The 14,248-nt window shown below is 41.7% G+C and overlaps 1 protein-coding gene across 1 annotated transcript in view; it reads left to right on the top strand.

Annotated features, from left to right (window-relative positions):
• Window positions 1-7,229, top strand: part of LOC114666239 (1-phosphatidylinositol 4,5-bisphosphate phosphodiesterase beta-1) — a 550,124-nt gene extending 542,895 nt beyond the window's left edge. The window contains 1 exon segment of the mRNA XM_051919279.1: window positions 5,982-7,229. Within this exon segment, the coding sequence (XP_051775239.1) occupies window positions 5,982-6,212 (231 nt within the window). The 3' untranslated portion in view covers window positions 6,213-7,229.
• The last annotated feature ends 7,019 nt before the right edge of the window (window positions 7,230-14,248 follow it).

Below are 14,248 nucleotides of genomic sequence, written 5' to 3'. Positions count from 1 at the left end.
CTTATTTCGGTTCGTTTTTTTTGGGGGGAGGGGGCCATTGCACTAAACGAGGTGGCCTGGTTGGCACCACAAATATTCTTGGCTCCGTCTCCACACTAGGCAAAGACCAGGGGCTTCATTAATAAACCTTGACAATGATGAGCATGAAGATACACATTCTGTAAAAGAAAATGAAAAATCAGATTTATTAAACTTGCCGTCCGCACATTTCCTTTTCCTTTTTATAAATCACAATCGTCTTTTAAATGTGAGTTCGTGAACGCGTCTCAAGCCCCTCCACAGTTCCACCCTGAATCAACCATAAGTGAACCATGCTAATCAACCTCATGCATATGCAATGAGGATTCTGCCAATTTTCATTGGCTGGCAGTGCGGCCACATGACGCATCCAGTAGTTTGAAACAGAAGTTCGCATCTCTGAATTTGAGGCACACAAAGAGCCTTCATTTGGTGGCCTAAGCGTGGATGTCAGCTCTGCTGGACTCGTTCCCGGCTGGGGTGCCAAAACAGAAGGACAACATGGAGGGGATGCATAATCTGGTCGGGATGGGACTGAAGCAAACTGATCATGTGGGGAGGTCGGTGCAGTCAGGGCAGTTCCTCAACCCAGTCTAATAGATGGCGTGGACCCAGTAGGGACGCTCGCAGGGATACATGGGAGTTGTAGTCCCGAGGGACAGCCCTGTCCGGGTCCTTGGGTGCCACCAGTGGGTGCTGTTGGGAGAGGGACTCCCTGTTTCCGGAGGCTTCTGTCAGGCTATGCCTCAGTACCAGTGTGCTGTAAAAACGAGCCGTCCAGATACGGGAGGGAGTGAGGAAGACGATGCTCACCAAAAGGTGTAGCGGAGAGGAAAGGAAAGGTATTGAGCTTAGTGTACCTCATTGTGAATGAATTAGTGGAGAAATAAAACATGTATTTCAAACCTGGGACTGTGTCAGAGTGTGGTGGCACCGGAGATTGGGGAGGGTGCAGTGTCCCCTACTGGCCACACAAATATGTTGAATGGCGAGCTGTTACTGCTTCTGTAAATGCCATGGGCTCGGCAGCTCACCGTCCGAGTATCCACTAAGAATTCTTCATTGTGCTTGAAGAGAATGTGAGACCACTTGTCAGAGGATTCGCAACACGACGAGGACTCTAAACGTCCCAGGAATGGCCGAATGAAAGAAAGAAAGAAGTGGAGTGTTTTAGAATGTCCAAGTCAGTGCCCGGATCTGAATCCGATCGAGATGCTCTGGTGGGATTTGAAATGGGATGAAACCCCTCTGACGTCACACAGCTGGAGAATTCTGCATGGAGAAGCTGGAAAAGCTTAAAGCCAGTGTAAGTGCGAGACAGTTGTAGGAAACGCCGACTTGGGTGGGCAATGCCAGCCCCTCGAGCCAAGGATACAATTCCTTTTTTTTATACACATACACACATATCGTTAGGTTTAATAAAATTTCCGTCTATCAAGCAACTCATTCTGTTCAGGAACAGCAAAAACATCTGCACTCTTATAAAAAGATCTCGCTAGCAGCACGTCAAGCACGGCCCGACTGTGGACCACCTAAATCTGCAGAGCAGTCAGACAGAATTCTCACCCATCTCCGAGATTTATACGTCGCTCTTTGAAGGTGAACCCTTTTAATAGATATTAATCACATCTGTCTGGAAACATTTAACACGGGGGCGAGTTTTCGAATACGTTTTTCTCTTAACAAGGGAAATGAGAGCAGCAATCGAAAATGAAGTCAGTATGATAAAGAGGGAACAACGCGTTCAAGTACACTTGGATAAAAAGTTACATTAGGTGAACAGATAGTATGGCTGTCACAATGTTTAATTAGAATTTATTTGCTTGATTAACCAGGCCTACTTCGATAAAAACGATCTTGAAAGAAATATTTTATTTATTTATTCATTTTCAGCGTTTTTTTTTTTTTTTTTTTTGTTGGTGTTCCTAGCCGACGCTGCCCACCTGGGCGACGCTGGGTTCAAGGTAGCGACAGGACTTGACAGCAAGCCATTTGTTCAAATCAAATACATTTTTCCTTTTTTATTTTTTCTTTCACTCTTTAAGCTATGAAGGGTACTTGAAATTAAATATCAGAGTGTAGATGCCACCCTTTTTATTTAAAATAGAATCTCCCTCTAAAATAAAACAAATGTTCACTTGCATTAGTCACTGGCCAAAGTATTCAGTAATGTCTGACTGCAGAGCCTCAGGTCCACACCGGAAATGTCACGGCGTAAGTCAAGGTCAGGAGTTTACAGTATGTGGTTGTCATGTGGTATAAACGGTCAAGACTGAGCGTAAGTGTCGTGAGCGTGGGCTACAGATGTGCGGTGACATCACTTCCACCGGTGTAGGCATGCAGTGTGCCTCTGCAGAGGGATGCTTTTTGATATTGTACGGGTATCCACCTTAATAAAAGGACAAGTGTCTGTCCATCAGTGTGTCCGTCCAATTTTTATATCTCTGTCTTTCCAACACATGGAGCATCGCAAACATTTGTAGTAATCAAATGCACTGCATTTGTCATTCCAACAGATGGTGTATAACAAATATTTACTCTGGGTTTTATGAATCCCATTCCAAATGTTATATAACAGACATTCCTTGCATTTGTTATTCCAACAGATGGTGGATCACAAACATTTGTGATAATTAAATGCACTGTATTTATCATTCCAACAGATGGTGGATCACAAACATTTGTGATAATTAAATGCACTGTATTTGTCATTCCAACAGATCGCACATCACACATTGTTGCGATAAAATGCATTGCATTTGTCATTCTAACAGATGGTGGATCACAAACATTTACATGGCTTTTATGAATCCCATTCCAAATTGTATATAACATACGTTCATTGCATTTGTCATTCCAACAGATGGTGGATCACAAACATCTTATATATAATTTTCCAGTCTCCTCACTCACTCACTCACTCACGTCCATCCGAAGCCGAATGTGCAGTCGCCTTCTGCGCAGCTGCCCGAAAAACCTTACGAGACCGACATTGTGGCAGGCGGCAGATTTACGGCCGTGAAAATTCAAAGAGAAAGGCGACTTCAATTAAATCTCTAGAGGCCTGAAAGGCGATTTCGACTACAGCTCGAGACCTAATTACACATTCTGATTCAATTACGCATTCATTCAATACACCTATATCAGGTTTGTGGTGCTTATACTTATTACTATTTCATCTCATGCCCGTTTCATCTTTCGTTGTCGAAATGGGCTCTTTGTCTAGTTTGTAATAATAAAATGTACTGTATATGTCATTGCAACAGATGGCACATCACAAACATTTGTTGCGATAAAATCCATTGCATTTGTCATTCCAACAGACGGTGTATCACAAACATTTACACAGCTTTTATGAATCCCATTCCAAATGGCGTATAACAGACATTCATTGCATTTGACATTCCAACAGACGGTGTATCACAAACATATAGATGGCTTTTGTGAATCCCATTTCAAATGGCATATAACAGACATTCAATGTGTTTCTCATTCCAACAGATGGTGGATCACAAACATTTGTAATAATAAAATGCACTGTATATGTCATTGCAACAGATGGCACATCACAGACATTTACACGGCTTTTATGAATTCCATTCCAAATAGCGTATAACAGACATTCATTGCATTTGGCATTCCAACAGATGGTGGATCACAAACACGTGTAGTAATAAAATGCATTAATCCTGTGCTAATAGGGCTAAAGTCCAAGGAGAGAAGATTGCTGTTCTTGTAACTCAAAAAGGCTAGGCTTCCCCTTCGAAGGTTGCATTTTATTTTTCACCAGCAATTTAAAAATCCATTGAAAATAATTCATCAAGGTAGTTCTTAAAAGTCAGCACAAGTGAATTAACGCCCTGCTAAAAATCGCTATGTCATTCATGTCATATTCTATTAAAAATAAAAAAAAAATTCCAGAGAGGGAGAGACAAAAAGCCATTCCAAAAAAAAATTTTTTTTAATAATTAATGTGTTGTTTGAAATTCAGCAAACAATGACCAGTAAAAATTTAATAATACAATATAAAAGATCTTCACGCCTCAAAAGAAAAGAAAAAAACAAAAAAAAAACAACTTTCCCATCTAGAGAGAGATGAATTCCCAGAATGAATCATGCGCCTTTTTCGGAATCAATCAAAACCCAGCAGCTCCACGATGAAAGCCTTTGTGCACACACAGCCTGGTAACCCCACTGCATTGCAGGTTTTCTTACTCCTGAAACAGCCTGTGGGCACGTGGACCACGCAGACGACCCGAGACGTGGATAAGCAGTACCGAGGGGTGAATTGTGAAAGGGCAAGGACAAATTATCCTGAAACAAGGCGCATAATAGAGCTTGTTTTTATTAAAACCGAAAAATAAATAAATCAAAATGCTGCCAAACAAACAATAGCCATCTATGTGTAATGGTGGCAGTTCTCCCTAACATCAGTACTCCACTCTGCTGGCAGTAGAGCCTGTACTCCTCCGCTGACTCTCGTTTTAGGTGTTTCTTTGTCCTTTTTCGATAGATAGATAGATAATTTTAAGTGAGTTCACCTAAACTACAGTTCCATCCAGGTCTGTTTTTGCCCCTTTTGCCCAATCCTGGTGGGACAGTCTTTGGCCCCCTCAAGCATGAAATGGACTGAGAAGGTTCTACTCCAGGGTCACCAACTCCATTTTATGGAGCGCTTACAGTGACTGCAGGTTTTCATTCTAATCCTTTTCTTAGTTAGTGACCACTTTTTGCTGGTAACTGTAGTTTAGATCGGAGTTGTAGACCCTTGTTCTGGAATCGGCACAGCCCAGTGAGGGCTACAGCGACTGCAGAGACCCTCCAAAAGCACCAGACTGTTACCCCACTTGTTACTATTTGTCCAGTCAAGTTTGTCTACTTTCTACGTGTGAGAAGGTGTGTCTGCTGTCATGCTCCTTGTATATTGTGGGCGGATCCCCAAGAGAAGGGGCCAGCCCTCCATCAGGGTTCAGAGACCGCCCCCCAGGCGTATAGAGACTCCTGGGAATTGAAGTCGGGGAGCAGTTCATTTTGAGTGCACTTCTGGGGGACTTTTGCCGAGTTTTGTGGATTTCTGCTCTGATTGTCCAATTTTCTGGACATTCAGGCTTCTGGTTCTTAGATTCTTCTTCTGGATTGTCGATTTGGAACTTGTTTGCCTTTTAGGCGAGTCCCTTTTTTTGATTATTTTTGAACCTTACACTGTATTTTTCCTTCTCATTCAATAACTCCTCCTTTGTAAAGTATTCTTGTGCCCTTGCTGTATGCAAGCCAGGGGTTTATGGTGATCCTCTCCTTTGTGGGGCATTTTGATTGTGTTTTGGGGACATAGTGAAAGACCACCATGTTAGCAACATCTCATTGTGGGGTGTTAACCGCTTGCTTTGACAAAACTAGGAAGGTGACCCACAGGCACACATGTGACACTATCTACTTAATATAGCACCTTTATCTACCTTTCTATCTAATATGGCACCTTTATCATCTATATAATATAGTGTCCTGCGGTGGGTTGGCACCCTGCCTGGGATTAGTTCCTGCCTTGTGCCCTGTGTTGGCTGGGATTGGCTCCAGCAGACCCCCCGTGACCCTGTGTTCGGATTCAGCGGGTTGGAAAATGGATGGATGGATAATATAGTGCCTTTATCATCTACCTTTCTATGTAATATATCACCTTTATCATCTACCTAATATGGTGCCTTTATCATTTATCTAATATAGCGCCTTTATCTACCTTTCTATCTAACATAGTGGCTTTACCTTTCTTTTTACTGTAGCGCCCTTATCTACTTTTCTATCTATCCATCCGTCCATCCAGTAAGGATCATTCTATTTTAGCGATCGAGTCTTAGTTGCTTGTACCGGTCGTGTAATAGTCGCAGTATTATTCTTATTTATGATTTATAGAATCCAAGATTCAGAAGGCGGCTTCACTCACAGTGTTCTTTCTTTTTCCTTTGCAGCTGCAGGCTGAACTCGATCAGGAATACCATGATAAATTCAAGAGGCTGCCTGTGGAGATCCAAGAGTTTGTGCAAGAAGCTATGAAAGGGAAATTCTCGGACGACAGCGATCACAGCGCCACATCTTCAGTTGTGGGAGCGGAGAGCCGGAATGTGAACCACAAGACTCCCCTCACCGAGGATGAGCTGGAGGAGGACGCTACAGAAAAGGCATTTGATACCCCACTTTAGTTGGACGGGGGGCGGGATGTCGAGGGGGACGAATTCCACTTTGTGCCAAGGGCAGCTGCTCACCTCTTATATAACCCACAGAAGGGGCTCGATGAAGGCCAGCGTCAAAACACGCAGGAAGCTACCTTACTTGAATGATTACGTTTTGTTTCTTTATGATGATGTTTTTGGGTTTAGTAATAAAAGTCTGTTACGGTGTGTTTTCGCGGTTTTACACCTTACTTTATGGGTCAGCGTGCCAGCGTTCTGGGCCTGTGTCAACCTCATTATCAACCACTACGTTTAAGTGACTATACACTTGCAATATTTTGAAGAAAAATAAAAAGTTATCCGGAACTGGCGATCTCAGCTGCATGTGATCCCATTTACAAATTGCCAGGCTACAGTACACGTGTACCACACACTTTGGGATGGCCGCCACCAAATGTATCCCTGATCGGTTGTGCGTGTGTGTGTGTGTGTGTGTGTGTGTGCGTGTGTGTGCGTAACACGACAACTCAAGTAGCATTTTCTCTTTATATTTGCACTAAAAAAAAAATCGTAAAAAAACGAAATATCTTGCTTTTAATCGGCAAGCACTGGCGGCTTGTTAAAAGGTTCTTGGTTACATACATTATTGATTATTTATTGCTGCTGATACGTTACTTTTGAATTTGACTGTCTTTACAGGGATGTAGCGCGACCCAATTTTTTTTTTTCCTTCGAGTCCTGCTGTAACGAGAGTACACAGTATGGTCCATCTACGTAGAATCGTAAACATCGTGAAGACTTTCTTACACTGGGAGAGGTGCCACGTAACTTGATTCATGCAGAGAAAAAACAAAACCCGAAACCGTCCTCGAGTCAAGTCATTTGAAAGTTTGGGGTTTTCTGCTTCCATTTTTCTTGCACGAATGTAATTTTAATTTTTCTCGCCTTTCGGACAGAAGCATAAAAAAAAAACGGAAGAGGAACTGAATAAGCCATGTGACGGATTGACTTTAATCACGTGAGGAAGAGGCGGAGGATGTGACTTTTTCTTTTTTTTTTTTTTTTTAAAGTCGTAAATTAAGATTTGCACGAATTTCGTTTTTTTTTTTTTTCAAATCCTTCACCCGTAAATAATATCAAAATTTATTATTGATCACGAGGAGAGGGAGAGCTACTGATATTTATTATATAAAAACTACAAAAAGTGTAACATTTTCAGGTTCTTTTTCTTTAATATAGCCGCCCAAGACAATGAAAAGTAATGCTGTTGTTTTAAACAAAACTGTACGGCTGCTTTTTTGTACAAGTGTCAGTCTTCATTTGCACGTTATAGTTTTTTTAAATATGCTTTATTTAATATATCTCTCTGTATAAAAAAAGTACAGTGCTGCATTTTGTAAACAATTAGCTTATTGAGAATACCCACAGGGATCAATCGTGGCCGATTGATCGAGTCGTTCAACCAATTTTCCATTTTTTTAAAAATCGCTGATAACGTTAAACGGCCGTTGGTTCATATCAGCTCCTTACAAACGGACCATTAGGTACCCACTGAATCCAACTATTGTGAAGTGTCGGAGGTTTGTTATCAGCAATTTAATGAGTGATTAGTACCACTCACCTGTATTAAGAGCCAAACAGTGTTTTTTAGAAGGGTAATTTCTGTTTTCACACGATACAAAGTCCAAATATTTGAACTTTACATCAGTACGGGTGAGTTTCTGTGTGAGAGTTTTGTCTCCGTTCATTTGACGCTTTTTCCAAAAAATATTATGATTCAATTTCCCAGTCTGCCTCGCAGTTAGGAGACCTGGGTTCGCTTCCCTGTGTAGAGTTTGCATGTTCTCCCCGTCTCTGCGTGGGTTTCCTCCCACAGTCCAAAGACTAACCCTAACCCTAACCCTAATGCAGGTTTGGTGCATTGCCGATCCTAAAATTGTCCCTAGTGTGTGCTTGCTATCGTAATCTCTTGGACTATTAGCGTGACTTTTTTCCCACATTCGACTTATACAATACCTGAAATTTTATGGTAAAACTCTAACCCCGACTTATTCGTGGGAGAACTTATCCGTGAGTATATACGGTAGTTAAGCACCCAAATTTGTACTTTATGTAAAAGTAAAGACTTTTCAAACTAAATTAATAAAAGCTAAAATTACCGATATTCATTCTCCGTTTCCTTCCTAACCATTTCCAGTTTTGTTTGATAATTCAATCCTCAGTCGAGAGTCAAAGGGAATTTTTAATGAAAAGAGTCAGGAGAGGACACGTCGTTGATAAGAACAGGTTCAATAACCAGGGAAAGGCTTCTTTTTTAGTCACAAGAATCACATGCCGACCCTGTAATTCTCCTAATCTCGTATAACCCAAGCAATGCTCAGGCCAACCTTTATACTGTCGCTCCGATAAGGTCACGTATGACACGCTCCTGAAGAATTCTGGGAAGATCTCAATCCCAAAACACTCAAAATTCAGGATAAGTGTGTTTTTTTTTTGTAATAATTACACACCATCATGGCAATTACCCTGATCTTGGATACCCCAGAAATGCATGAGTCGGTCTTTATACTTTCATTCCAATACAGTCACACAGTTCCTGGAGCATTCTGGGAAGATTGCCATAACAACTGATAAAGCTAACCTGTGAAACCGGTGGTATCTGTAACATAAAATGGCATCGAGGCAAAATAAATGGCTTTCAATAAAGTTACTGAACGCCAGAATCAACTCAATCTTCTCGTCTGTGACTCTTAAAGTTAAATGAGTGAAGAAAAAGAAAGAAGGTTAAAAAAAAATGTCAAATTCGTGATTTGATTTTCGTAAAACGGTGTATGACAATCGAAATGTCCGAGAGTGTCACTAAACCTCCTCAATCTTTCAGTAGACTCAGTGGGACCTCCTGGCTCTTTTAAGGGTCCGGTGAACGCGGATAGCATCGATGGATGGCGTGACGATCGACCGCTCGAGAGACTAATAAAGTGAAGCTGCGTTCACAAATGCGGCCAATTTCATTTATTTTCACTTTTTTTTTTTTATAAAAATTTCCGTTTTGTACAGTGTCCCATCCCGACGTTCGTAATTAGTGTTTTATTGAATTTGGAGCTGTTTAAAACCACTGCAGTTAAAATAAAGAAATAAATAAATATCTTTTTATTGATTTTTCTTACTTGAATTCTATTTAAAGGAATAACTTCATGAAGAAGGGTCTATGATGTGAGAGTCTCGTGCCTTTTATGTTTGCCTTGTTCGGTGTTGAATGTGTGAATTGCAGTTCTTTGGACATCTCTATTGTAAAATAATGCGCTTTCTGTATTGAATTGGATTCTCTGTGCACTTAATACATTCACACCGTATTATTTTTTTCTTTTGTTTTCCTTTTGTTTCCTGAATGAAAAGTTAAAAATGAGACAACTCATGAAATGCCGGACATTTTTTTTTTTTTTTGAACAATTATATCTTGCATTTTCCATGCATTTAATATATTACATGGATGAATTTTTGACTTGTCATATATTATATAGAAACCTTTAAAGGGACCTTGCTTGTGTTTCTTTAAACTAAGTGTGGCTCTTGTAAATTGTATTTCCAATGTCTGTGGGTTGTTGTCGTACTCGTGATATGCCTTTGAACATCACCGTCACTTGACGATATCGGATTCGTTTTGATGGAGTATACATCTTTGGTTCTTAAACTCGATGAATTCTTCAAAATGCATTATTAACACTTTTGTAAAAAGGAAAAAAAAAAATTCTATGCAATTTTGTGGCATGATGTTTCTTCCACTTGTACTTTTTTTTTGTGGTCTCATCCAAAGGATAATAAAAGTTAACTTAACTCATGAGCATCGGTCTGGCCTCTGAATTTTTTCTGAAGAGATATTAAGAGATGGGAAAACTCAGAGGGTCCGTGCAGATGTGCCCTCCATAATGTTTGGCACAAAGACACATTTTTTGGGTCACACTTTTTCTACACGGTCCCCCTATTTCAGGGACATGGCAATGGTGGGTCGTCACAACAGCAAATGGTGGATCTATTAAAGTTGGTCACATTTACTGTAGGACCATCACGTATCCCAGCTTGACATCTGCCATTCATAGACATCAGCAGGTGCTGTGCCAAGCCTCTCATGCAGCCATCTTCAGCTCCTGCTTGTCTCTTTGGGGGCTTTTATCTTCATACTCAACTGGACTGAAATCGGCTTGGACACTCAAGAATTTTCCATTGTTTAACTCTGATAAACTCCCATGTGGCCTCAGCAGTGTATTTGTCTCATTATCTTGATGGAGAATGAAGTGCCGTCCAGTGAGTTTGGAGGCCTTTACTGGAACTTGAGCAGATCAGATGTTTCTCTGCACCTCCGAATTCATTCAACAGTCACATCATCAATGATGAGACATGTGCCAGTCAGGACATGTGGCAGCCATAACACCCCCGGCACCGCCATGTTTAACAGATGAGGTGGTCTGCTTTGAAACTCGGGCAGTTCCTTGTCATCTCCAAAATTTGGTCTCACCTTCACTCTGATGAGGTTCATCTTTGTCTCATCTGTCCACAAGACCTTTTCCCAGAATCCCCTGTAATCTGGCCATCCTGTTTTTGTGGTGTTCATTTTGCAGTGTGGCCTCCTCTGTGTTTCTGTTCCTGAAGTCTTCTGCTGATAGTCGTCTCTAACACACACACACACACACACATCGGCCCCCTAAAGACTGTGTCTGGTCTGGTGGGCAGATGTTTGCAGCTTTTACTTGGCCAGAATGAAGATTCTTATGTCATTGTCAGTAGGGGTCTTCCTTGGCCTCCAGCCCTTTTGTGATTACTGAGCCCACCACTGTGTTTTCTTCTTTTTCTTCATGATATTCCAGACAGTTGATTCTGGTCATCCTAAGGTTTCACAGATGTCTCTAATGGTTTGATTCTTGTATTTTAGCTCCCCTGATGGCTTCTTTGACTTTCATTGGCACAGCTCTTGCCCTCATGTTGAACAATGGCAGCTACAGACTCCAAAGGGTAGAAGGTGTCTTATGAAGCCGTGAAACCCACCTGAAGAATTACAAACACCTGTGACGCCCAAACATTACGGTGCCCTCAATTGCCCTTTGGCATGTAGTTAAAGTGTTGTGTGACTGAAATGTCTGCCAATCCCCTCAAATGAAAGTCTATAACATGCACTTTAATCCCACCATCTGAATTGTTTGATTTGTCAGTTTTATACCGTGGAGCAGAGGAGTAAATCAATGTGTCATTATGGAGGAGACACTGTACTGCCCCACAGCTCCATTTGCCAAGGTTCAAATCCCACACCAGTCACAGCCTGTGTAGAGACTAAGACTGTTAGTCAACATTAGGAAAACCAAGATGGTTCATTTTTGGATTTTTGTTTAATAAAATGACTGATGACTGAAACCGCATATGGAGAGGGCACAGTTAATGGGTTGACGAACGCCTGGCAGGATTGTCCCAAGTCCCCTAGGTTGTAAACTCTACCAGTCTACAGCTTTGATGGTGTTACCAGCTCTTTTATAGGGTAAAGGCAAACTGCCTAAGATGATCTGCACTCCAAGTCTCCTGCGCCATACGAGATAATCTAAGCGTAAGGCTACTTGTGTTACTACTGCTTTCTTCTCTCACTTGTATTAGTGGAGTTTTACGCCAACACCATCACCTGACCAAGGTCCTGGGCAGCCACCGGTGATGCTGGAGTGAAGGTAGGTACCCCAGCTGTCCACGAGACCCACTGCATCAAATCCTCTCTCTTGGACGAAGCCTGGAAACAAATGAGGAGGAACAATTCAAGTCCATTGATGTTAGTGGGGTGGCTGAGTGGTCTTTAGGCCATCTACAGTATCGAGAAGAGCCCCGGTAACAGCCACAGTCACCACCCATGGAGTCTGGAAAAAGCCCCGGCCCTTACTGTTGGGATTGAATAAAAGGGGATTATTGTGTGCTATTTAGAGGCTGGATTGGCCGATGTTTCTTTCAATTACCGGTAACAATACTTTTAGTCTTTACTTTCTTCTGTTTTCTTTTTCTGGTTCTTCCATGGTGGCGTTGTTCACCACCACCATCACCACCTCCTGACTGAACTCCCGTGCATCCACCTGTGATATTCGAATGAAAACAGATACCCTAACTTCTCACAAGACCCACTGCGTCGAATCCTCAAAGACAGATAAAGAATGACTGAAGGAGATTGATGGTAGGCAGAATGCCCACTGGAGGCTGGATGGTCTTTTGGCCTTGGAACCCCTGCAGATTTTGATTTTTTCCTTTTTTTTCCTTCTCTCCTCCTAACTGTTTACGGGTGGACAATCTTCCATTTAAATCGTTTATGATAAGTTGTAATTATTTTGTTCAGACAAACCCGAATGAACTGAATCTACAAGAACTTAATGATGGCATTGCGAACATCTTTTTTGTACATTCATCCTGTAAGGTACAAGTCTGCATTAATGGGTTTACAGCGTTCTACGGCTGCCTTTTGCGGCTTTTTCTTTGCCACTGTGTTTTTAGTTGGAGCCTCCGCCCCCAATCATGAATATTGATGAGTTACCATAAAGTCGCAAAACACATAGAAACATCTTATATATAATTTGCCAGACTACTCTCTCACTCACGTCCGTCCGAAGCCGAATGCGCAGTCGCCTTCTGCGCAGCTGCATGAAAAACCTTACGAGACGGACATCGCAGCAGGCGGCAGATTTACGGCCGCGAAAATTCAAAGGGAAAGGCGACTTCGATTAAAGCTCTAGAGGCCTGAAAGGCGATTTCGACTACAGCTCGAGGCCTAATTACACATTCATTCAATACACCTATATCAGGTTTGTGGTGCTTATACTTATTACTATTCCATTCATTCCCGTTTCATCTCACGTTGTCGAAACGGGCTCTTTGTCTAGTTCTTAATATTTTTGCAGTGTGATATTAATTCATCCAGTAGATGGTAACAGAATACCATCCTCAGCGTTATTCAGGCTTAACACAGTAAAGCAGCTCACTATAAACGTCACCCCGAGTTCAACTCAAGCTTAACCGTAATTGTGCTCAGGGGTCAACACTGAAGTTTAAGAATGAAGGTGGCACCATCTATCAGTGTCTATGTGGATTTTGGTCACGTACACCAGTGTCCATAAACAACATTATCTGACATAGCGGAGTTCACTGATCACACTAAATTGGCTCGGTGTGATCAGTGAACTCCGTCATGGACCGCAGTCAGGTCCAAGTTTGCTTGCTGCCATCCTAGATAGACTCCATCTCTTTAATTGAGACACAGCAATCGCGGGTCAGAAGAAGCAGACCGCGTTCAGACTCCCATATTTCATTCCAGACGTTCTCTCATGTCAGATTTTCCTGCTTGTCGTCTTTAAACCGCTGCTTGAATGTGGTGCCCCTAAGTCGATGCGACTCATTCCAGTTGCAGAAAGTGCTTGTGCATTTTTTTTTTTTTTTAAAACCATAATACAGAACTCTTTAAAATGAATTTTAGGAGAATATCCCACAGGAGGATTTTTTTTTTTAGCCGCTGCTAAATTTGTTCCCCTTTAATATGCATTGTGTTTACAGTCACTGCCAGCAAATTAGTATTACCTGACAGTACCTTACGTGCAGATCAGACAGGCGGAACTTTTATGACTTGCTCTTCGCTTTGGGCAGCCCGAAAAACACAACGACATCCAATTTGTCCGATTACACGTTTTCACCTTAAAAATAAATTTAAACTAATGAATAATCTCATCCCTCTTCAAAATAAGCATCCACACGTCTGTTTTCACTGTCAGATTAATCCCTCTTAAGTCAAATTAATTTTAAATTAATTAATTTATTAATTAATTAATTTAAATCGATTTAAATAATATTTGGGATGAGTGGCATCCTCATAAGAGGGGGCAGGCATAACATCTGCAACGGCACAGCTCCACAGCCATTGGTTCAAACCCCAGCTCAGTCACGGCGTGAGGCGGAGTAACTCTAACCAGAGGTCCCACCCAAATCACTCCTGTCGGCAACTTTAAGGAGAGCTCATTCACGTCTCCATAAAGACCATGGAGCCTTTCCCCTTCTATAAA

The sequence above is a fragment of the Erpetoichthys calabaricus genome, chromosome 15 (assembly GCF_900747795.2).
Source record: "Erpetoichthys calabaricus chromosome 15, fErpCal1.3, whole genome shotgun sequence".
Taxonomy (NCBI): domain Eukaryota; kingdom Metazoa; phylum Chordata; class Cladistia; order Polypteriformes; family Polypteridae; genus Erpetoichthys; species Erpetoichthys calabaricus.
This window is presented reverse-complemented; position numbering and strand designations above follow the sequence as displayed.